This window comes from Garra rufa, chromosome 15, assembly GCF_049309525.1.
Source record: "Garra rufa chromosome 15, GarRuf1.0, whole genome shotgun sequence".
Lineage (NCBI taxonomy): Eukaryota > Metazoa > Chordata > Actinopteri > Cypriniformes > Cyprinidae > Garra > Garra rufa.
Window position 1 is genome coordinate 38,977,339 of NC_133375.1, and position 24,289 is coordinate 39,001,627.

The following is a 24,289-nucleotide window of genomic DNA, read 5'->3' on the forward strand; positions in this document are numbered from 1 at the left end:
TTCACAACATTCATTTCAATGATGCCTACTGAAATGAAAGGTGCAGTACAGAAGTAAGCAAAACATAAGTGTAATTTTAAAGTGTAAACTAATAGAAACAGATAAATAAGCTCTAAAATAAGCTCTTTTTTATACAAAATATAGGCTACATACATATAGATAGATAGATAGATAGATAGATAGATAGATAGATAGATAGATAGATAGATATAGACAATAGAAAGAGAACAGATAGAAACAGATAAATAAGCTCTAAAATAAGCTCTTTTTTATACAAAATATAGGCTACATACATATAGATAGATAGATAGATAGATAGATAGATGTAGACAGAATAGAAAGAGAACAGAGAATGCTGGTGTTTATTTTATTTTTTAATAAATGAAAAGAAAACAAGTAGATAAAATAGAAAAAGAATAGAGAACGTTATAATATTAGGTCAATTTTATTTTTTGATAAATAAAAAGAAAACAAGTTGGTAAAATAGAAAAATAATAGAGAACATTAGTGTTAGATGGTCAGTTATTTAATTTTTTAATGAATAAAAGAAAACAGATAAAAAAGAAAAATAGCAGAAAATGCTAGCGTGTCTTTTTTTTAATAAATAATAAATAAGTTGATAAAAAATAGAAAAAGAATCAAGAACGCTAGTGTTAGAGGGTCAATTCTTTTATTTTTTAATATATAAAGAAAATAAGTAGATTAGAAAAGAACATAGAACACTAGTGTTGGAGGGTCAATTATTTAAATGTTTTTTAATAAAAAGAATACAAGTAGATAAATGGAAAAATAATAGACAACGCTAGTGTTAGAGGGTCAATTGTTTTTATTTTTTATAATAAAAAGAAAACAATTAGATAGAATAGAAAAAGAATAGAGAACGCTAGTGTTAGAGGGTCGATTGTTTTAATTTTTTTATAATAAATAAAAAGAAAACAATTATTTAAAAAAGAACAGAATGCTAGTGTTAGAGGGTCAATTATTAAATTTTTTAATAAAAAAAAACCCAAGTAGATAAAAAAAAAGAATAGAGAATGCAATTGTTAGAGGGTCATAGATAAAATGGAAAAAGAATAGAGAGCACCAGTGTTAGAGGGTGAATTTCTTTTATAAATAATAAGAAAACAAGTAGATAAAATAGAAAAACAATAGAAAAAGCTAATGTCAGAGGATAAATTTTTTTTATATATTTTTTAATCAATAAAAACAAGTAGAAAAAATTAAAAAAGAATATAGAATGGTAGTGTTAGATGGCCAATTATTATTATTATTATTTTTAAATAAAAAGAAAACAAGTAGATAGAATAGAAAAAGAATAGAGAACGCTAGTGTTAGAGGGTCAATTATTTTATTTTTTAATGAATAAAAGAAAACAAGTTGATAAAATAGAAAAAGAATCGAGAACGCTAGTGTTAGAAGGTCAATTTATATTTTTAATAAAAAGAAAACAAGTAGATAAACAGAAATATAATAGACAACGCTAGTGTTAGAGGGTCAATTATTTTATTTTTAATAAAAAAAAAACAAGTAGATAAAATATAGAAAAGAATAGAGAACGCTAGTTTAGAGGGTCAATTTTTTATAATAAAAAGAAAACAATTAGAAAAGAAAAAGAACAGAGAGGGCTAATGTTAGAGAGTCAAGTATTTCATATCTCTAATAAATAAAAAGAAAACAAGTAGATAAATAGAAAAAGAACAGAGAATGCTAGTGTTATAGGGTCAATTATGTAGGTTTTTGATAAAAAGGAAAACAATTAGAAAAGAAAAAGAACAGAGAGGGCTAATGTTAGAGAGTCAAGTATTTTTATTTCTATAATAAATAAAAAGAAAACAGGTAGATAAATAGAAAAAGAACAGAGAATGCTAATGTTAGAGGGTAAATTATTTTTATTATTTTTTAATAAATAAAAACAAGTAAATAAAATGGAAGAATAGAGAACGCTATGCTTAGAGGGTCAATTGTTTTAAAATTATTTAATAAATAAAAAGAAAACAAGTAGATAAAATAGAAAAAAAAATGAGAATGCTAGTGTTAGAGGTCAATTTAAAAAAAAAAATCAAAAGAAAATGTAAGAAAATAAGTACATAATAAATACATAAGTATCTAAAAAAATAAAGAACGCTATTGTTATAGGGTCAAAAAAGTAGAAAAAAAAGAATAGAGAACACTAGTGTTAGAGGGTCAATTATTTTATTTTTTAATAAATAAAAAGAAACCAAGTAGATACAATTTAAAAAGAAGATAGAGGGTCAATTTTATTTATTTATTTTTTAAATAAATAAAAAGTAAAGTAGATAAAATAGAAAAAGAATAGAGAAAGGGTCAATTAATTTATTTTTTAATAAATAAAAAGAAAACAAATAGATAAAATGGAAAAAATGACTAAGAATGCTGTTAGAGGGTCAACTATTTTATTTTTTAATACATAAAAAGAAAACAAGTAGATAAAAGAGAAAAATAATAGAATGCTAGTGGTAGAGGGTCAATTATTTTAAAATTTTTTAACGATAAAAAGATAATTAGGAAAATAAGTACATAAAATGGAAAAAGAATAAAGAACACTAATGTCAGAGGGTCATTTATTTGATCTAAAATAAAAAAACAATTAGAATAGAAAAAGAATAGAGAGTGCTAGTGTTAGAGGGTATATTTTTTATTTTTTAATAAATAAAACAAGTAGATAGTATATAAAAAAAAAAGAACAGAATGCTAGAGGGTCAATTATTTTACATTTTTTAATAAATAAAAATAAGTAGATAAAATAGAAAACAAAATAGAGAATGCTAGTGTTAGAGGGTCATTTTTTTATTTTTAAATAAATAAAAACAAGTAGGTAAAATAGAAAAAGCAGAGAACGCTAGTGTTAGAGGGTACATTATTAAAAAAGAAAAAGAAAAAGAAAACAAGTAGATCAAATAAAAAAATTAAAGAATGCTAATGTTAGAGGGTCAGTTATTTAAAAAATAAATAAATAGAAAACAAGTAGGTAAAATAGAAAAAGAAGAGAACGCTAGTGTTAGAGGGTCAATTATTTAAAAAAAATATTAATAAAAAGAAAACAAGTAGATCAAATAAAAAGAATTAAAGAATGCTAATGTTAGAGGGTTAGAGGGTTTTTAAATAAATAAAATAGAAAAAAAATAGAGAACACTAGTGTTAGAGGGTCATTTCTTATAAATTAAAATATTAAAAAATAAGAATGCTAATGTTAGAGGGATTTTAAATAAATAAATAGAAAACAAGTAGATGAAATAGAAAAAAAATAGAGACCCTAGTGTTAGAGGGTCATTTTTTTTATAATAAATAAAAAGCAAAAAAAAAGATCAGATAAAAAATAATAAAGAACGCTAATGTTAGAGGGATTTTAAATAAATAAATAGAAAACAAGTAGATAAAATAGAAAAAAAAAATAGAGAACACTAGTGTTGGATGGTCATTTCTTATAATAAATAAAAAGGAAACAAGATCAAATAAAAAATAAGAATACTAATGTTAGAGGGATTTTAAATAAATAAATAGAAAACAAGTAGATGAAATAGAAAAAAAAATAGAGAACACTAGTGTTGGAGGGTCATTTTTTTATAATAAATAAAAAGGAAACAAGATCAAATAAACAATAATAAAGAATGCTAATATTAGAGGGTCAATTCTTTAAAATAAATAGAAAACAAGTAGATAAAATAGAAAAAAAAAATAGAGAACACTAGTGTTGGATGGTCATTTCTTATAATAAATAAAAAGGAAACAAGATCAAATAAAAAATAAGAATACTAATGTTAGAGGGATTTTAAATAAATAAATAGAAAACAAGTAGATGAAATAGAAAAAAAAAATAGAGAACACTAGTGTTGGAGGGTCATTTTTTTATAATAAATAAAAAGGAAACAAGATCAAATAAACAATAATAAAGAATGCTAATATTAGAGGGTCAATTCTTTAAAATAAATAGAAAACAAGTAGATAAAATAGAAAAAAAAAAGAGACCCTAGTGTTAGAGGGTCATTTTTTTATAATAAATAAAAAGCAAAAAAAAAAAGATCAGATAAAAAAAAAATAAAGAATGCTAATGTTAGAGGGATTTTAAATAAATAGAAAACATGCAGATAAAATAGAAAAAAATAGAGACCCTAGTGTTAGAGGGTCATTTGTTTATAATAACTAAAAAGGAAACAAGATCAAAAAAAAAAAAAGAATAAAGAATGCTAGTGTTAGAGGGTCAATTTTATTTTTTGTAAACAAAATGAAAACAAGTAGAACAGAAAAAGAACAGAGAACCCTAATGTTAAAGGGTCAATTATTGAAGTTTTTTTATAAAAAGAAAACAAGTACATAAAATACAAAAAGTATAGAGCATGCTAGTTTTAAAGGGTCAAGATATTGATTTTTTTAATACATAAAAAGAGAGTGCTAGTGTTAGAAGTGTAGATGAAAAAGATGCGATATCCATCCATCTATAAACATTCTATACTCTAAATATTACAGGGGTTATATTGGGTTATGTTGGGTAAACAATAGACAGCATTCAGTGTTTACATTTCCTGCCATCACGACAGCCTAAAAACCCTTTACTTTGGTTCACAGATCACCAACTCCTAAAATAGCTCAGGCACAGATTCATTTCTGGCTGGCCTATTTGTTCCTGCAAACCTAAATGTGGAGCAGATCTCCATATAATTTTCACTTACCTGATATAAAACAATGCTATTTAATATTCCTTTGCTGACCTGTGAAGAATGGAAAAACAACCCCAAGCTTTCGGTCTTAAAATTAAGTTTTATTTTACATTTTGGGTTGTACAACTATTAAGATAAAGGGAACATACTTCAGAGGTTTGTTCATATACAGCAGGCCTGATTTCCATGTAAACACACTCCATTATACAGAATCATTCTGCACCAGTCGACAGCATTAACACGCCGAATACTGACATAATTTCAATTCTCCAAAATTCATATAAAAATATCGAGAGCATTCTTTACCTCATAGGAACCATTCTGTATTAAAAAGCTGCAAATAAAACGACACACGTCAACGGATGCCAAAAATCATAACACATGCACATCTGCACAAACATTTACGCAAGACGGAAAACATGTGTGTGTCTCTAGAAAACAATTAAAAGAGACCGATTGAAAACGTCTCGTCTTCTTCAAACACTAAGATATTGCATAAAATTAATGCCACGATTAGTTGCACCCATTAGGGACTTAATGTAGGGAATAATGGAGCTATTTGGGAACCCTGCTTCAAGGCAATTGCACTTGTGGACGAATGTCAGGCGTTGAGACTTGAGTGTTTGGTGAAGGAAACGTCCCGTTGCACCAGGCCTGAGTTCAGAAGGGAGCGATCAGTGCGTGAGTCCAATTGAGTATTTATGATTCTGCGAACGTATTAAACAGGATTCTTCGGGTTGCTCGAGAAATGACTGATGTTTCTGATTAAAGCTAAAACGGACGATGTGCAAAAGAAAAAAACCCAAACAAATACAGTAATACAAACTAAAAATCCCTTCCTCCGGCCTACAGTGTTTCAATTAACGTAATAGAGTAATCCAAAAGGTTTTTCGTGTACTACAGTGGTTAATATTAAGACTAGGAGTTTCAGGAGAGACGTTGTGCTTAGCGTTGTGTCCCGCCTGACTCTCGCAGCTAGGAATGGGGACGAAGCCGTTCGAAATCCCTAGTTGGGTTTCTCCTGGAATATGTAAAGGTTATTGACTGTCGCCAGTGCGACGATGTTATCCTGAGGATGCCAGGAGGTGTAGAGGATCTTTCTGCTGAAGTCCAGGCAGTCGACGCCGATCTCGTTCCTCTTGCGGCGACTCCCCGCGCTCACGCGCCAGGTCTTGAGAGGGCAGCCGGGGGAGCCGTTCTCCCAAGAGGCCTCTAGGGTCACGTCGCGCTGGACGTCGCGGTTGAACATCCGGAAGAAGTTGTTGTAGGAGCCGGTCATGACCTCGCTGAGAACGGAGAGATCGTGAGAAAATGAGGTACTATTTTACTAACTGGTATTACCAATATTACAGTTAATAAAAGACTAAAATGTAGGGCTGAAATATATAAATCTATAATATTGTTTATGAAATGTAGCAATAGCCAACAATACATTGTATGGGTCAAAATTATCGATTTTTCTCTTATGCCAAAAATCATTGGGATATTAAGTAAAGATCATGTTCCATGAAGATATTTTGTGCATTTTCTACTGGAAATATATCCAAACTTAATTTCTGATTAGTAATATGCATTGCTAAGGACTTTATTTTGAAAAACTTTACAGGTGATTTTCTCAATATTTTGATTTTTTTTTGCACTCTCAGATTCCAGATTTTCAAATAGGTGTATCTCGGCCAAAATTGTTCTAACAAACCAAACATCAATGGAAAGCTTATTTTTTCTTTATTTAATGCAGCTTTGGAGATAGTTGTACAATACAATACAATGTATTTTTGGCTATTACTACAAATATACCCCAGCGACTTAAGACTGGTTTTGTGGTCCAGGGTCACATACACATACATATACATATATATATATATATATATATTATAGCACAGGTTTATTTGTGCTATTTGGTCAAAATTATTGATTCTTCTTTTATGCCAAAAATCATTAGGATATTAAGTAAAGATCATGTTCCATGAAGATATTTTGTACATTTTCTACTGTAAATATATCCAAACTTAATTTTTAATTACTAATATGCATTTCTAAGAACTTCATTTGGACAATTTTAAAGGCGATTTTCTCAATATCTTGATTTTTTGGATTTCAGATTTTCAAAATAATTGTATCTCGGACAAATATTGTCCTATCCTAACAAACCATTTTTTATTTAATTCAGCTTTGGATATATATACATATAAAGATATATACATTTCAGATATATAAATCTCAAAAAAAAAAAAAAAAAAAAAAAAAAAAAAAAAGGACCCTTATGACTGGCTGTGTGGTCAAGGGTCACAAATATTAAATAATGAAGTAAAAATGTTAAATAAAATAATATAAACTTTAACTGAAATAAAATAACTAAACATTAAGACTTATTTTAGCATTTTCTTTTTAAAATTTAGTTTAACTTGATTTTTTTTTAAATAACTGATATATATAGATATATTTAACATTTTATTTATAAATGCAGGGCTGAAATATATAAATATTATATATTATGTATGAAATGTGACCCTGGATTACTAAACTACTCTTAAGTAGCACAGGAATTTCTGTAGCAATAGCCAACAAATTTTTTTTAATGCCAAAAATCATTAGGATATTAAGTAAAAATCATGTTCCATGAAGATACTTTGTACATTTCCTGGTTTTGTAGTCCAGGGTCACAAACATTAAATAATGAAGTAAACTACTTAAAAAAAAATAGCTAAATAAAATTAAATAATGATGAAACTAAATGAAATAAAATTAAGAATTTCCCTTTTCATTTAGTTTAACTACTATAAACATGGAAAAAAACATATATAGATAAATTTATGATTTTAATTATAAATGTATGGCTGAAAACATTACAAATTGTTACTTAAACTTTAACTGAAATAAAATAAAATTTAAAACATTTCAGCATTTATTTTTTAAAACTGAAATGAATATTATAATAAATAATAAATAGACTTAAAATAACTATAATTTCTGCAAAAACCCCAATGAAATAAAATAATATAAAAAACGATTATAAAATCAAATCATATAAACTTTTTTATAAAAAAAAAAAAAATAAAAATTATATTATATATATATATATATATATATATATATATATAATTTTTATTTTTAAATGTAATTAGTTAATTTTGAGGATTACTGCTAGTGAATTTTATTACAATACTATTAGTTTTGTAATTTTGGGGTTGGTAAGAGTTTTAGTTTTTTTCTATGAAAAGTCTTTTCTGCTCACCAAAGCTTGACTTATTTGATCAAAAATTCAGTAAATACAATAATATTGTGAAAAAAAATCACAATTTTAATTCACCATTTTATATTTGGTTGCATTTCAAAATGTAATTTATTCCTGTGATGCAAAGCAGAATTTTCAGCATCATTACGCCAGTCTTCGGTGTCACATGATCCTTCAGAAATCATTCTAATAAGCTGATTTGCTCCTTAAGAAACTTCTGATTATCATCAGTGTTGAAAACACTGTTGTGGAGCTTCATATTTCAAGATTCGCTTTATTTTAAATGAAAAAATTGTGACATTATAAATGACTTTACTGTCACTTTTGAACGGTTAAGTGCGTCTTTCATGAATAAATTAGCTGTATTAATTTCTACAAAGTAACACTGAATATATCTCATATATATATTCATTATAATGCAGTTACATCTACTTTACTGGATGTACTGGAAATGAGGAAGTTCCTGAAACGGTGTAGTGTGTCAGTAAATGCGAGCGCTCTGTTAGTCAGAGATCAAAGCTTCAGTCTGATAGACTCTCTCTGGACACAGTGATACTGGGCTGTGTGCACACACAGCTCATGCCTGTTTGAGGTTTGCTTTGTATTTGCTTTTATCACAAACAGAAACACGCCTAAAGATACTTTGGTCATTTTCGCCATGTCTCCTCACCTGTCGTCGCCTCTCCAGCAGCACTCAAACTTATCAAAGATGCAGTCGTTCTCGTAGAGTGAGCACAGCTTACTCCTGAGATAACCATGAACCTGATGAGAGAGAGAGAAAGATCAAAGTCACAAAACACGCTAATGTTATGCATACTGATACAAGCGCAGGACAGTTTGTGTCTGTGCTTGAACACACCACTCAGACTACAGCCAACTAAAAAACTAGGCATCCAATCAGAGCTTTGCAAACAAGTCAGTGCCAGAGAATTAAAGCGAAAGTGAAGAAAATGAGTAAGTAGATGAAGGCGGCACAGAAGGCCGTTCTCATGTAACGTGATCATACTCGAGCATTCCAACAGGTCAATATTATCATAACAATATGAGCCGCTTAAAATTAATAAACTTATCAACATGAAAACTATTTTAAATAGTAAGCAAGTGCTGCTTTGTTTACGTTACGTATAGCGGCGTTTATCTCATATATATTTGCTTTGGTTTCTCCTTATGACAAATATATATTAAAAGCTGCTGATATAGACAGGTAAATGTTCTCACGCAGACGCAGAACGCACATGTTAGATTGCAGTCGGCTGTAGTCTGTGCGGTGTGTTCAAGCACAGCTTTTTGTCCAGAGGCTGCTGACACGAGGCGACAACAGGCGAGGCGATCTTTCTTTCTTCAGTCGTAAAGAAATGGTGTTTTTTTTTTTTTTTGAGGAAAACATTTCAAGATTTCTCTCCATATAACTGACTTCAATGGTGCCCCCGAGTTTGAACTTCCAAAATGCAGTTTAAATGCAGCTTCAGAGGGCTCTAAACGATCGCAGCCGAGGAAGAAGGGTCTTACCTAAACAAAACGATGGGTTATTTTCTAAAAACATTCACAACTTCTATACTTTTTAAATCTCAAACGCTCGTCTTACCGAGCTAGACAAGACGAGCGCTTGAGGTTAAAAAGTATATAAATTGTAATTTTTTTAAAGAAAATAACCCATGGTTTTGCTAGATAAGACCCTTTTTTCCTCGGCTGTGATCGTTTAGAGCCCTTTGAAGCTGCATTTTGGAAGTTCAAACTCGGGGGCACCATAGAAGTCCATTATATGGAGAAAAATCCTGAAATGTTTTACTCAAAAAACTATTTTCTCATGACTGAAGAAAGAAAGATATGAACATCTTGGGTGACAAGGGGGTGAGTACATTATCTGTACATTTTTGTTCTGAAAGTGAACTACTCCTTTAATAGTTACACAGCCTTACAGTCTTGTTTCAATTACTAAAATAAAATAAAAATGCTATATACACACACTACCAGTCAAAATTTACTTGATCCAAAGTTCAGCAAAAACAGTAACATTCTAAAATATTAACCATTTGAAATAACGGTTTTCTATTTCAATATAGCAAATCAGCATATTAAAATGATTTCTGAAGGATCATATGACACTGAAGGCTGAAGTAATGATGCTGAAAATGTAGCTGTGATCCAAGAAATAAATTACATTTTAAAAGATACTCAAATAGAAAGCAGTTATTTTAAATAGTAAAAATTTATAAATTTTAAAGTTTTTTCTGTACTTTGGATTTAATAGATGCAGCCTTATTGAGCAAAACAGACTTCTTTTAAAAAAACCTTTTTGACTGGGAGTGTACACGCATTTAGAGGATTTTGAACAGATTGTATTCACCATTTCGTGCATAAATTGTGGCATTATGTCATTTTGACATGTAATTATTTCTAAATTTAGACAGAAAATGTGCCATAATCAAGCTTGTAATTAATTAGAATCACAGTAATTGCAATATGCCATTAACGCAGTGCATCATATGCAACTATTTCTTATCTAATCAAATCCTGGTGACTTTTTGTACTTAAACATTCTAATAAACAACTAATATATACGTGTATATATATCACATGATGGAAAAACATCATGCAATGCAAAATACCTATATAAAGCTGGTCAAGAAATAAATTCCTGACACCACCTAGTGGTCAATGTTGCTAAATGATTATCCCGTTTACAGTATTAGTTTACACAAAATGAAAATGATCATTTTCTAAGCCTTCGGTTGTTCCTCATAGACGTTCTTTTTTCTAAGAAGAGAAACTTTAAAGAAAATCTCCTGGATGTTTCTTGTATGTAACTATAAGTAATAGAGCATTCAAGATTACAAAACAGGAGTTCTTCTGAAACAGATTCATAATTTCATAACATTTCTTAGATTTGAATTCATAAAATAGCTAAGATTTACACTGTTACTCATTGATAATCACTGCTGCAGTGAGCTGAAGCGAGCTGAAGCTAAAAACAAGATCTACATGATTTGAGAATGAATCAACTCAGACTGGATCCACCTATTCAATTACGAAATGTTACACTACTCCTAAAGCACTTTTAATAAGCTTAAAAGCCTCAGTCCAGATTAACTGTAATTGCATGGATGAAACAACAAGAAAATTCTGCATTTTTCCTTTTGTGTCCGACACCAGTCAGTCACACAAACTAGAAAAGCACGAGGCTGAGTACATTGTGACAACAAATCCTTTACAAAGATTAGCTTTGGTACACCAAAGCTATATGGATTACTATTTTCTATAGAGCAAATCTCTCAAAGAGAGAGAAACTGCACCTGGTAAGTTTCCACCGGTCGACTTTCCATGTGCAGGTCCCAGATCTTGAGGGTCAGGTAATCTCTGGTCATCATGTACCGGCCGCTGTGACTGAACTTGACGTCAGAGATGGATGAGATGATTTCAGAGAAGAACGAACGTGTGCTGGGGTCCTCAGGTTCCTCAAACACTAAGTGGAAACGTGATAAATGAGTTTTATGACAACAAAAGTCCTCCTAATTTTAGTCTAAAGTGACATTACAGGTGTGTGCCAAAAAAATTAGAATATCGAGGGAAAGTCCATTTATTTCAATAATTTGTTTCAAATGGTGAAACTTGTATGTTATATTAGTTCACCACACACAAAGTGAAATATTTCAAGCCTTTATTTGTTTAAATTTGGATGATTATGGATTAAAGACAAAAAAAAAAAAAAAAAAAAAACAAATCCAGTTTTTCTACAAAATTAAAATATTTCATGTGACCAATAAAAAAAAAGGATTTTAAACACATGCTGGCCTTCTGAAAAGTGTTAATATACTGTATTATGTCCTCAGTGCTTTGTTGGGCCTCCTTTTGCACTAATTCCCGCATCAAGGCGGTGATCAGCCTTTGACACAGTTGAGGTGTTATGGTAGCATTTTGGGGTCTCTCTCTGTTCCCTCATCTTCCTTTTGACAATACCCTATAGATTTTCAATTGGGTTTAAGTCAGTTTGCCGGCCAATCAAGTGCAATTATTTCATGGCTATTAAACCAGGTACTGGTAGTTTTGGCTTTGTGGACAGGTGCCAAATCCTGCTGGAAAATAAAATCATCATCTCCAAAAAGCTTATTCAGCAGCAGGAAGCATGAAGTGCTCTAAAATTTCCTGGTAGACAGCTGCGTTGACTGTGGACTTGATAAAAGACAATGGATCCACACCCGCAGATGACATGCTCCCCAAAACCATCACCGACTGTGGAAACTTCACACTGGACTTTAAGCAGCTTGACTTTTGTGCCTCTCCGGTCTTCCTCCAGACTCTGGGACCTTGATTTCCAAATAAAATTGGGACCACTGGGCAACATACCAGTACTTTTTCTCCTTAGCCCAGCACAGACGCTTCTGACGTTGTTTTTGGTTCAGGAGTGGTTTGACGCATATAATTCTCCAGCTGTAGCCCATGTCATGCAGACGTCTGTATGTGGTGGTTCTTGATGCACTGACACCAGCCTCAGTCCACTCCTTATGAAGCCCCTTCAGATTTCTGAACCTCCCTTGCTTGACAATCCTCTCAAGGCTAAGGCTATCCCTGTCACTTGTGCACCTTTTCCAGCCAAAATTTTCCCTTCCTCTTAACACTCCGTTGATATACTTCGATACTGTGCTCTGTGAGCATCCAGCTTCCTTTGCAATTGCCTTTTGAGACTTGTCCTCCTTATGGAGGGTGTCAATGATGGTCTTCTGCACAACCATCAAGTCAGCAGTCTTCCCCATGATTCTGAAACCTACTAAGCCAGACTGAGACCATTTAAAGGCTGAGGAAACCCTTACAGGTGTTTTGCATTAATTAGCTGAATAGATTGGGACATAGGGAACCTACAATGTTGAACTTTGTCATGATATTCTAATTTTGTGAAATACTGGATTTTTATCTTTAATCCACAATCATTAAAACTGAAACAAATAAAGGCTTGAAATATTTCACTTTGTGTGTAGTGAACTAATATAACATACAAGTTTCACTTTTTGAAACAAAATTATTGAAATAAATGGACTTGTAAATGTGACCCTGGACCACAAAACCTAAGGGTCAATTTGTTGAAATTGAGATTTATACATCATCTGAAGGCTGATAAATAAGCTTTCCATTAGAGTTTATTGGGATAGGACGATATTTGGCAGATACAACTATTTGAAAATCTACAATCTGAGGGTGCAAAAACATCAAAATATGTGACCCTGGACCACAAAACCAGTCTTAAGTCGCTGGGGTATATTTGTAGCAATAGCCAAAAATACATTGTATGGGTCAAAATTATCGTTTTTTATTTTATGCCAAAAATCATTAGGAAATTAAGTAAAGATCATGTTCCATGAGGATTTTTTGTAAAATTCCTACTGTAAATATATCAATGTAATTTTTGATTAGTAATATGCATTGTTAAGAACTTAATTTGGACAACTTTAAAGGTGATTTTCTCAGTATTTTGATTTTTTTTGCACCCTCAGATTCTAGATTTTCAAATAGATGTATCTCGGCCAAATATTGTCCTATCCTAACAAACCATACATCAATAGAAAGCTTATTTATTGAGCTTTCATGTGATGTATACATCTCAGTTTTGTAAAATTTAACCTTATGACTGGTTTTGTGGTCCAGGGTCACATATTAAAAAAAATCACCTTTAAAGTTGTCCAAATGAAGTTCTTAGCAATGCATATTACTAATCAAAAAGTTTTGATATATTTACAGTAGGAAATTCACTAAATATCCTTATGATTTTTATTTAATATCCTAATGATTTTTATAAAAAGACATAAAAGACAAGTTGATCATTTTGACCCATGCAAATACATTGTTGGTTATTGCTAGAAATATTCCAGTGCTACTTAAGACTGGTTTTGTGGTCTAATAAGCTGTGAAATGTCAGAAACGTACATTTTGAGTGTTGGTCACACAGCGCAGACGCCCTCATGTCACACAGGCGCACGGAGCCCTTGCTGCTGCCGTACACAAAGGTGTTGCACTGGAGCGGGTGAAACTCTGAAGCCGTGATCACCTCCGTCAGCTCCTCCATGTTGGCCGGCTTGATGTCAACAATGTCTGAGTCAGCGGTTAAGGGCAAACATTAGTTACACTATGAGGAATGCGAAACAGCATGTATGATGTGGAATAAGAATAATAAACAATTAAAAGGAAGTAATAGTCACACATTTTTTTTAGTTTAGCAACTGCTTTGTTAATTACTCATATGTTATATAATATAATTACAAATGTTTATGGTCATTAAGATGGTATTTTTAGAAGAAATTAATAGATGCATACATGAAACTGTTTAAAAGTGACAGTAAAGACATTTGTAATGTTACAGAAGATTTCTATTTTAAATGAAATCCGTTCTTTGGAACTTTCTATTCGTCAGAGCAGCACAATTGTTCATTACTATATTTCCATAAGATGCATATATTTATGTATAATAAATGTTGTTTATAATAAAGGTTAAAATAATTTGTTTAGTTTGTAATTGTACACTACCAGTCAAAAGTTTTTGGACAGTAAGATGTTTTTTTTTGTTTTTTTTTTAAGAAGTCTCTTCTGCTCACCAAGCCTGCATTTATTTAATTCAAAGTACAGCAAAAAGAGTCCAATTTTTTAATATTTTTACTATTTAAAATAACTGTTTTCTATTTGAATATATTTTAAAATGCAATTTATTCCTGTGATTTTAAAGCTGAATTTTTAGCATCAGTCACACGATCCTTCAGAAAACATTCTAATATTTAGATTTGCTGCTCAAAAAACACTTTATATTATTATTATAATGTTGAAAACAGCTGAGCAGAATTTAGTCAGGCTTCTTTGATGAATAGATAGAATGTATCTGAAACAGAAATATTTTGTAACATTATAAATGTCTTTATTATCACTTTTGATCAATTTAAAGCATCCTTACTAAATAACAGTATTAATTTCAATAACTTTTTTTCCAAAAAAAAAACCAAAATGATACTGACTCCAAGCTTTTGAATAGCATAGTGTATGTTAGAAAAGCTTTTTATTTCAGATAAATGCTGATCTTTAGATCTTTCTATTCATCAAAGAATCCTGAAAAAAATTTACTCAACTGTTTTAAATATTGATAATAATAAAAAAATGTTTCTTGAGCAGCAAATCTGTATTTCTGAAAGGATCATGTGACACTGAAGACTGGAGTAATGATGCTGAAAAATCAGCTTTAATCACAGGAATAAATTCCGTTTTAAAATATAAATCAAATAGAAAACAATTATTTTAAATAGTAAAAATATTACGAATTTAATTTTACTGCTTTTACTGTACTTTGGATCAAATAAATGCAGGCTTGGTGAGCAGAAGAGATTTCTTCCAAAAACTTTTGACTGGAAAACTTTTTTCATTGTTGTTCTGTTCTGAATAACATTTAAATATTTGTTAAATGTTATTGATAATGTTAGTAACTGTTGAGGGAGGGCAACTAAAATGCATGTTTATAGTAGTTATACCATTATGCAAGGTGTGACCTATGCACTGATGCAACTTAGCTGTGTTTTTTCCCTCAAAAGTGCAATTTTTTAACAGGTGTGACTTATTTCACTGAAAACATGAATGATTTCTAAAGGATCATGCGACAGTGAAGACTGGAGTAATGCCTGCTAAAAAAAAAATGTAGCTTTGCATCACATGAATAAACCACATTTTAGAATATTTTCAAATAGAAAAGAGTTCTAAATTGTAATAATATTTAGCCTTTTTGACAAAATAAATGCTGCCTTTTTAACCCTTAAAGTAGTAGTTCACTTTCAAAACAAAAACTTACAGATAATGTACTCACCCCCTTGTCATCCAAGATGTTCATGTCTTTCTTTCTTCAGTTGTAAAGAAATGGTGTTTTTTGAGTAAAACATTTCAGGATTTCTCTCCATATAATGGACTTCTATTGTGCCCCTGAGTTTGAACTTCCAAAATGCAGCTTCAAATGGCTCTAAACGATCACAGCCGAGGAAAAAAGGGTCTTTTTAGAAAATAACCCATTGTTTTGTTAGATAAGACCCTTTTTTCCTCGGCTGTGATCATTTAGAGCCATTTGAAGCTACATTTTGGAAGTTCAAACTTGTGGGCACCATAGAAGTCCATTATATAGAGAGAAATCCTGAAATGTTTTACTTGAAAAACAATTTCTTTACGACATGAAAGAAAGACATGAACATTTTGGATGACAAGGGGGTGAGTACATTATCTGTAAATTTTTGTTCTGAAAGTGAACTACTCTAACGTTTAAATAGCAGAAAAAAAAATAGATAAACAGGATACTGAAGCTTCGGTCGGTGAAGTCCAGATGCCACAGATTGATCCGGAGGTCATCGGCAGACAGATACGTCTCGTTGTCGCTGTTGACTGAGATGGAGTTGATGTGGTAGGTGTGAGCGTTGGCGTAAACCCGCCGCGGACTCGCCTCCACCATCAGATCCATCGGTTGAAACACTGGAACCTGTGTGGAGCAAAGCATGTTACTCCTATGGACTTACTAATGCATTACACAATCCATAATGTGAGTAAGTGGTGTGAGTGTGTTCATACCCGTAGTGTTGTGAGGGATGACGGATGCCTGTAGCGGCCATCCTCTTCTTTGAGATTATAACCCTCTGGTCGCTTGTCTCGCTCACTGATTTTCCAGAGCTTGATGGTTTTATCTGCATGCAAGAAAAACAACAAAGCAGTGAATAATCTGCATATTTGATAACAGAGCAACCCACACATATAAGTGTGCGGATGTGCACCAGCGCTGTTATTATTAGTCATTTTAGGTAATATTGTATCAAAAAAATGTATTTGAATTTTGCATTGGGAAGAATTTAAAAATGTTTAAGCTGAAGTATTAAAATGACAAAAAAAAACATACATTTGAAACAAATGAAAAGCTAAATATTACACAATACATATAATATTAAAATAACACTGATCTGTGCATTGCATCTGCTAGCTCACCGTTTGTCGACAACAGGAAGTGTGCAGCATTTTTCTGAGGAAGCCAGCGGATCTTATTGATCTTTTCCTCGATTTCCAGACTCTTCAGATAGTCGAACTCCGGCTCGTGACTCTGGAACGTGCTGTAGACGTTATACTCGGCACGGCACTGCGGCAGGCTCTTGCTCTGATAGGACACAGATATCACATGACCTTTTAAACATCCTGTATGACATTAATGAGGCTGCTCGATTTTGGCAAAAATCATAATCACGATTATTTTGGTCAATATTGTAATCACGATTATTTAACACGATTATGACAGGGTACAAAACTTTATATTAGTAATTCATTTAAAGATAGCAATACAACAGAAAAAAAGAAAAAAAAATTACTGAATATTTTTAAGAAGAATTATCAAGAAGTCTAACAATACTACAGAAATTAAATATAATACAGCATCTTAACTGTAATGGTTAAACATGCTTTGTTTCTTATTAAAACTATAAAAGTCCTTCATTAGAGCAGTGAATGATTCTTCCCTTTTTATTGGTACGTTTTATTAATATTAAGCACAAAGATGACAGAAGGAATATTTGTTGCTGCTTTAAGAGCCACACGGATCAAATATACTGTTAAACACGTATTTTTATTCTCAACTGTTTATGTTCATTTAAGACATAACTGACAGGTTTATATGAATAATCACCAAGTGCCTCATTTTGAAATATTTTTGTGTGTATTTGACCGTTTAGGCACACACCTTGAGGTAAAAGATAACTTAACGTGTCCGTGTTCTGCTCCGTCTCTGAGCGCATGCACAGAACAGCGCAAATTCTTACGCACTATTAAAAACACATAAAAGAAACCGTAATAAATCAATCACGCCCCGTTTTATGAAAGTCACGTTACATGGTTTTGCTGATTTGCATGTGAAATTAGGCTTTTATGGAGGAGCGAAAGCGCACCAGTGATAAGGGGAAAGGATAGGGCGCAATAATCATTTCATCTCGATTACTGTATTTTCATGATCGTTTGAAGCAGAAATCGAAATCGAAACCGAATTTCGATTAATTGCACAGCCCTAGCTGGCAGTGTGTCAAAATTGCTAATTAACTAAAACAAATAACAAAAAATATATATAAGTGTTAGATGACTAAAAACTAAGCTCAGAATCGATTCGAAAGAAAATCGTGATGCATTTGGAAAATCTCATAATCGATGCAGAATCCTTTCACGATTTGCGACGCATCGATTTATTTTCCCAGCCCTATTAAAAATAGCAACAATTACAAAAGCATATAATGTGTTATATTTATTAAAGAAATAGCCTACACCACCAAAAGTTTTTGAACAGTAAGACTTTCAATGCTTTTTAAAGAAGTCTCTTCTGCTCACCAAGCCTGCATTTATTTGATTTAAAGTAAAGCAAAAAGGGGAAACATTTGAAATATTTTTACTATTTTAAAAAAACTGCTTTCTATTTGAATACATTTTAAAATGTAACTTATTCCTGTGATTTCAAAGCTGAATTTTTAGCATCATTACTCCAGTCACACGATTCTTCAGAAATCATTTTAATATTCTGATTTGCTGCTCAAAAAATTCTTGTTATTATGTTGAAAACAGCTGAGTAGAATTTTTTCAGGTTTCTTTGATGAATAGAAAGTTCAGAAGAACTTTAGAAATCTTTTGTCACATTATTAATGACTTTGTCATCAATTTTAATCAAATTAAAGCATCCTTGCTAAATAAAAGTATTCATTTCTTAAAAAAAAAAAAAAAAAACTATACTGACTCCAAACTTTCAAATGGTAGTGTATTATGTTACAAAAGCTTTTTATTTCAGATAAATACTGATCTTTCTATTAATCAAAGAATCCTAAAATAAATGTACTTAACTTTTAAATATTGATGATAATAAAAAAAAAAATGAACAGTAAATCTGCATATTAGAAAGATTTCTGAAGAATCATGTGACACTGAAGACTGTTGAAAATGTAGCTTTGCATCACAAAAATAAATTACGTTTTAAAATGTATTCAAATAGAAAACAGATATTTGAAATAGTAAAAATATTTCAAAATTGTAGTGTTTTCGCTGTACTTTGGATCAAATAAATGCAGGCTTGGTGAGCAGAAGAGACTTTAAAAATCATTAAATTTCTTACCGTTCAAAAAATTTTGACTGGTAGTGTACCTAAAATACTCTCAAATTTGCATTTAAATCAATCACAAGACACATGAAAACTAATAATGGTATATCTTGATGTGCCAATAATAATAATACGTTTTATTTTTTCCACTATAGAAAATTCCGTATTTTTAGTTTTTACTGATTTCCACAAATATTCCAGGGCTATAAACCACAATTTAACAATTCACTGAAAAGACTTAACGGCCATAAATAACCTTGATGGAAGCATGCCTGTTTGCAAACTCATTCGAAATGCATAAAATCATAAACATCAGAAGTAGGGATGCACCGATACGAATCGGCCGATCACTTGCGCGTTTTGTCAGTAAAGCCGGTTCTGTAATCAGCGGTAAATGCTAGAGATGTTCCGATACCCTTTTTTCCTTCCCGATACCGATTCCGATACCTGGGCTCGGAGTATCGGCCGATACCAAGTACTAATCCGATACCTGGGTGTGTAATTGTATATACAGCTGTAGATAATACTAATAAATTATTTTATTGTGTGCTTCAGACTTATTCCTTAATAAAACAAATATACAGTGATATATACAGTGAACTAGAGTATTTTTATTATATGACATACATTTGACAGTAATATTTTTTCATATAGTTAGTATTACTAATCTGGTTTTCTGACGTACATCAGCCCTGTTTATAACAGAGAATTTTGGCCAGAATTTGAAAGATTCTCACTAGATCTCGCAGCAACCTTATTCATTGTGCGGCATTTTCAAATGCTCCTCACTGGATCTCGCAGCAGTAACAGTGTTGCAAAATCAACGTTGGCTCCCGAATAAAGCTGTTCGGGGTTTGTGCAAGTTTGTTTGCGTTGCAGTCCAAGCTGATAAACGGTCAGCGCTGAGCAGCTCAAACGTGTCGTGTTAGTTTCACTTTCGTTTCGCGTGCCATTTTATGTTTCTCATCTGAGACAGAAATGGCAGAGCTTATGAGTTGAACAACGCGGTGGTCGCGCCAGTGTGACCGCTCACGAAAATTAGTAACACTGGCAGAAAAATTGGTCACAGTCTGGAGCCCTTTAATATTACCGCAAGTGTCCCGCGCGCTTCAGTACAGGAGTAAACAAACCACGCGCCTGTACAATTCATTAACACAGAACCACGCATTAATTCATATTTAAACAGTCGGTTTTTGGCTTAATATTAGTCCATGTCACGATTTGATTTAAGTGTAATGAACTACCTTTGATTAATGCATCAAAGTTTGACAAATTCCGTGACGTTCCGCGTTAAACTGTAAGTTCCATTTTGACTGGATTCCGCGATTCCGTCCGTGTTTTCCGCATCGCAGAAATCATAAAGCCCTACATATAAGACATGCCGCCGTTTTAGCGGACAAACTGCTAGCACATTTGTAGAAGAACTGGCTTCTGATTTGCTAGCGGGAATAACTTATATCTTAAGAAAATGGTATCGGATCGGTATGTGGGTTCAAGTACTCGCCGATTCCGATGCTAGATTTTTTTGTGGTATCGGCGGCATTTCCGATACTAGTATCGGAATCGGAACAACCCTAGTAAATGCCATCAGGTGCGTGATTTCACGTTGAGCCGTATATACTACACACATCCGTTGTTTACCAACGAGTAAAGCTTGTTCACTGACGAGCTGCGCACATTCACACTGATAATGAACATTGATTTGCGCAGCTCGTCGGTAAACAACGGCTGTGTGTAGTATATACGGCTCAACTTGAAATCACGCACCTGATGGCATTTACCGCTGATTACAGAACCGGCTTTACTGACAAAACGCGCAAGTGATCGGCCGATACGGATCGGTGCATCCCTAATCAGAAGCAAACATTAATGAACCACCCACTCAAACAAGCTCTCAAATTTGTATATTCACACTCGGTGTGTCATAATTGATCACAAGACACTTGAGAACCAATAGCATTTTTCCTGGCGTGTCTTGAGGCGCCAACTTTGCAAATGTGGACAAAACTGTGGCTCATTTACGTTCCTCCCTTTAATTGTCGTGTGTAATGGACTGTAATCCATCTCACCTCTTGCTCTTGCTGGAAGATCACTATTCTTCCACCTCGATCTCCTGTGGCCAAAAGCTCCCCGGAATGATTGAACTCCACCGCAGAGATGATGTCAGCTGCAACACACACAATAATGACTTCTTGAAAAGAGCAACTATGAGAGCATATTGTTTCTCTGAATGTTTCTGAGAGGATAAGTGACCGCTTGTGTTTGAGGGCGTGTGGGCGGGAACATGCGGAGCCTGGCATTAAAAGCATCTCGGGCATCTGCACACACAGTACCGTCCAACAAACCGCCATCACTGCCTTTCCTAACAATAACAATCTCTCTCTCTCTTTCTGTCTGTCTGTCTGTCGTATTATTGTGACGGTGCTGGGCTGTGCCATGTTCTGACTCAAGCCGGAGAACAAATCCTTCATGTTTACAACACATGCACAATTTCACCTCATAAATTATTATAAAGCATATTTTGACACAAACAGTTGCGAGTCAGAGCCAAAGTACAACTGAAACAACACCTATCATTTATAAGGCTTATAAAACCATTATGAATGTCATTCTCAGCCCTTTTGGACTTGACATTTCTAATCAACTAGAATTACATTATAAATTATTTGATGAATATAGTTCTCAGACAGGCTATTATTAGTCCTGACAGAATATTTTATAGCAAATGATAAATAAATATTATAAATATCCCTGATGGAAACATGTTTGCATACTAATGCAAAAAGTATAAGTATACACTAAGTAAGTAAATAAATAACTTCATTACAGCAGTTGGATAATATCCAGTTCTTAAAAATCATGCTAAAATAACAAAAAGAAAGATTGTACAAGATTTGATGGTCTTAATTTATTATGGGTTTTTATATAAATAACTAAATTATTTAATTTATGAATAAAATAATTATCAACCATTAAAAAAACAAAGCTTTGAACAACCTACAGCAATTAATTATGGTTTTACAGATGTATTTTTACTATTAGAAATCAAAAACAGATTCATAATTATATGTACGTTTTTTTTTTTTATGGTCTCTTCTGCTTACCAAGCCTGCATTTATTTAATCCAAAGTAGAGTAAAATTGTAAAATGTTTGTGCTATTTAAATATTTTTTTAAATGTAATTTACTTCTGTGATCAAAGCTACATTTTGAGCATCATTACTTCAGCCTTTTAATACGACGATTTGCTATTCAAAGAAAATTTTTATCATCAATATTTTAAAACAGTGGAGTACATTTTATAAGGATTCTCTGATGAATAGCAAGATCCAAAAATCAGCATTTATCTGAAATAAAAAGCTTTTGCAACATTATACACTAAGAAATGATCTAAATTAACACTTACATTTAGCAAGGACGCTTTAAATTCATTACAAGTGATGTTTAGGCACTTATAATGATGCAAAAGATTTCTATTTCAGATAAAGGCTGTTCTTCTGAACTTTCTATTCAAAGAAACCTCTCTGTTTTAAAAGTAATAATAAAAATAAATGTTTTTAAGCAGAAAATCAGAATATTACAAAATTAATCGACGATAAAAGAGTAACGATGCTAAAAACTCAGCTTAAAATCAAAGGAATAAATAAAATCTGTAAAGACATTCAAATAGAAATCAGTTCTTTTAAATAGTAAAAATATTTCAATATTTTACCGCTTTTACTGTACTCTGAAACAAATAAATGCAGGCTTGGTGAGCAAAAGAGACGCGTTAATAAAACATTAAAATCTATGTTTGACATAATAAGATCAATACAAGAGTAAAGCTTTGATAACTTTGATAATATCAGCACGGTTAACAAAAATGATAGTAAAACAACTAAAAGAAAGATTTTACAAGCATTTAAGAACCTTTTAATGCATGGATGTGTCTTACCTTCAGCTACATCATCATCCACGGCTCCTTTGACCTGGGACAGACACCAGCGGCTCTGGCCGTCTCCATCTCCTGGAACATAAGGCGAATTCAAATTGTATGTCCAACACGAAGACCACATTAAAAACCCTTATCTGTGTCCACCACTACCACACTTCTGAAGGACTAGACACTTGTATAGTTTACATCTATAGATGTAAACACTCAAATGCTCAAGAAAAACTCAAATATCCAGTGAGTTTGCATGGATTTGAAGGAGAGCTGTTGATCAGGTCTGTATCCAGCAGTCAGTGGCAAACATCTGAGCACAGCAGCATCAAACATCTGCTGATCTACACATGCATGCATCATAACACAGAGGTGGGACCGCATTTCTGATTCAACATCATGTGCAATGCAGGGCTTGTTCATATCATATTCAGCATACACAAATGAACTAATCTACAAACGATGAAGTACATTAAACGCTGCCCACGTTAACAGCGTCACGTTAAAGCAACGTAGCGCAGAGAAAAACATTACATGACTGTATGAATCACATTTAAACGATTATTAAGCGAAATTAAAGTTACATTTACCGTCCATGCTGGGCTGGATCTGATTCAGTCCTGGGCCTGTTTATTTTCGATGTTGATTTCAAGCGTCTTTTCCTCTGACTCGGTTATTTCATCAAGATATTTTAATACGAGAAGGTTGGCTTTCTTAACAAAGTGCTGGAATACGGTTTGATTTCATAATTCCCTCCGAACAGAAGCGTGTTTAGCTTTTCTATCATTCTATCACCACACGCGCTGGCTGTGCGTGGTGCGCTGACGTCACGAGTCACGCACGACGCTCGACAGCGACCACGCGCGGTTACGTCCAAAACTGCTACTTTTTGGAAACTGTGACGTCAATTTGTAGTCCAAAACGGATTTCTTGTCAAAGGTTTTTTTATTTATTTATGTAAAGCCTGCGTTTATTTGTTTTAAAGTAAACAGTGTTTTGAAATCTTTTTACTATTTAAAATAACTGCTTTCTATTTGAATATATTTTAAAATGTAATTTATTCCTGTGATTACAAAGGTAATTTTTTAGCATTATTACTCTAGTCCCTACGGAGGACGAAAAATGACTTAAGTATAAATAAATAAATACATAAATGCATAAATAAATAAATGTGGAAATACATAAATAAATGAATGAATGAATAAATAAATGTAGAAATACATAAATGAATAAATACATAAATGAATAAATAAATAAATAAATGTGGAAATACAGAAATCAATGAATGAATGAATAAATACATGTAAAAATACATGAATAAATACATAAATGCATAAATAA

General features: G+C 32.2%; 1 protein-coding gene across 1 annotated transcript; it reads right to left on the reverse strand.

Moving 5' to 3' along the window:
- Nucleotides 1-4,756: 4,756 nt before the first annotated feature.
- On the reverse strand, nt 4,757-23,773 carry ppp2r2aa (protein phosphatase 2, regulatory subunit B, alpha a). Its single transcript, XM_073818621.1, has 10 exons — nt 23,539-23,773; nt 22,961-23,032; nt 21,097-21,194; nt 16,894-17,059; nt 16,486-16,598; nt 16,219-16,396; nt 13,828-13,992; nt 11,205-11,374; nt 8,582-8,673; nt 4,757-5,962 (listed from the first exon to the last, which is right to left on the reverse strand). The coding sequence occupies exons 1-10, from the start codon at nt 23,543-23,545 to the stop codon at nt 5,683-5,685; spliced, it is 1,341 nt and encodes a 446-aa protein (XP_073674722.1). The 5' UTR covers nt 23,546-23,773; the 3' UTR covers nt 4,757-5,682.
- Between the last annotated feature and the right edge of the window lie 516 nt (nt 23,774-24,289).

Bases quoted from the DNA above. Each gene is read 5' to 3' on its own strand.
- ppp2r2aa (XM_073818621.1), bottom strand. The intron at 16,397-16,485 runs GTATGAACACAC...TGCTCCACACAG, and splicing joins CATCCCTCACAACACTACGG to GTTCCAGTGTTTCAACCGAT. The intron at 11,375-13,827 runs GTACGTTTCTGA...GTTTCCACTTAG, and splicing joins GTGTGACCAACACTCAAAAT to TGTTTGAGGAACCTGAGGAC.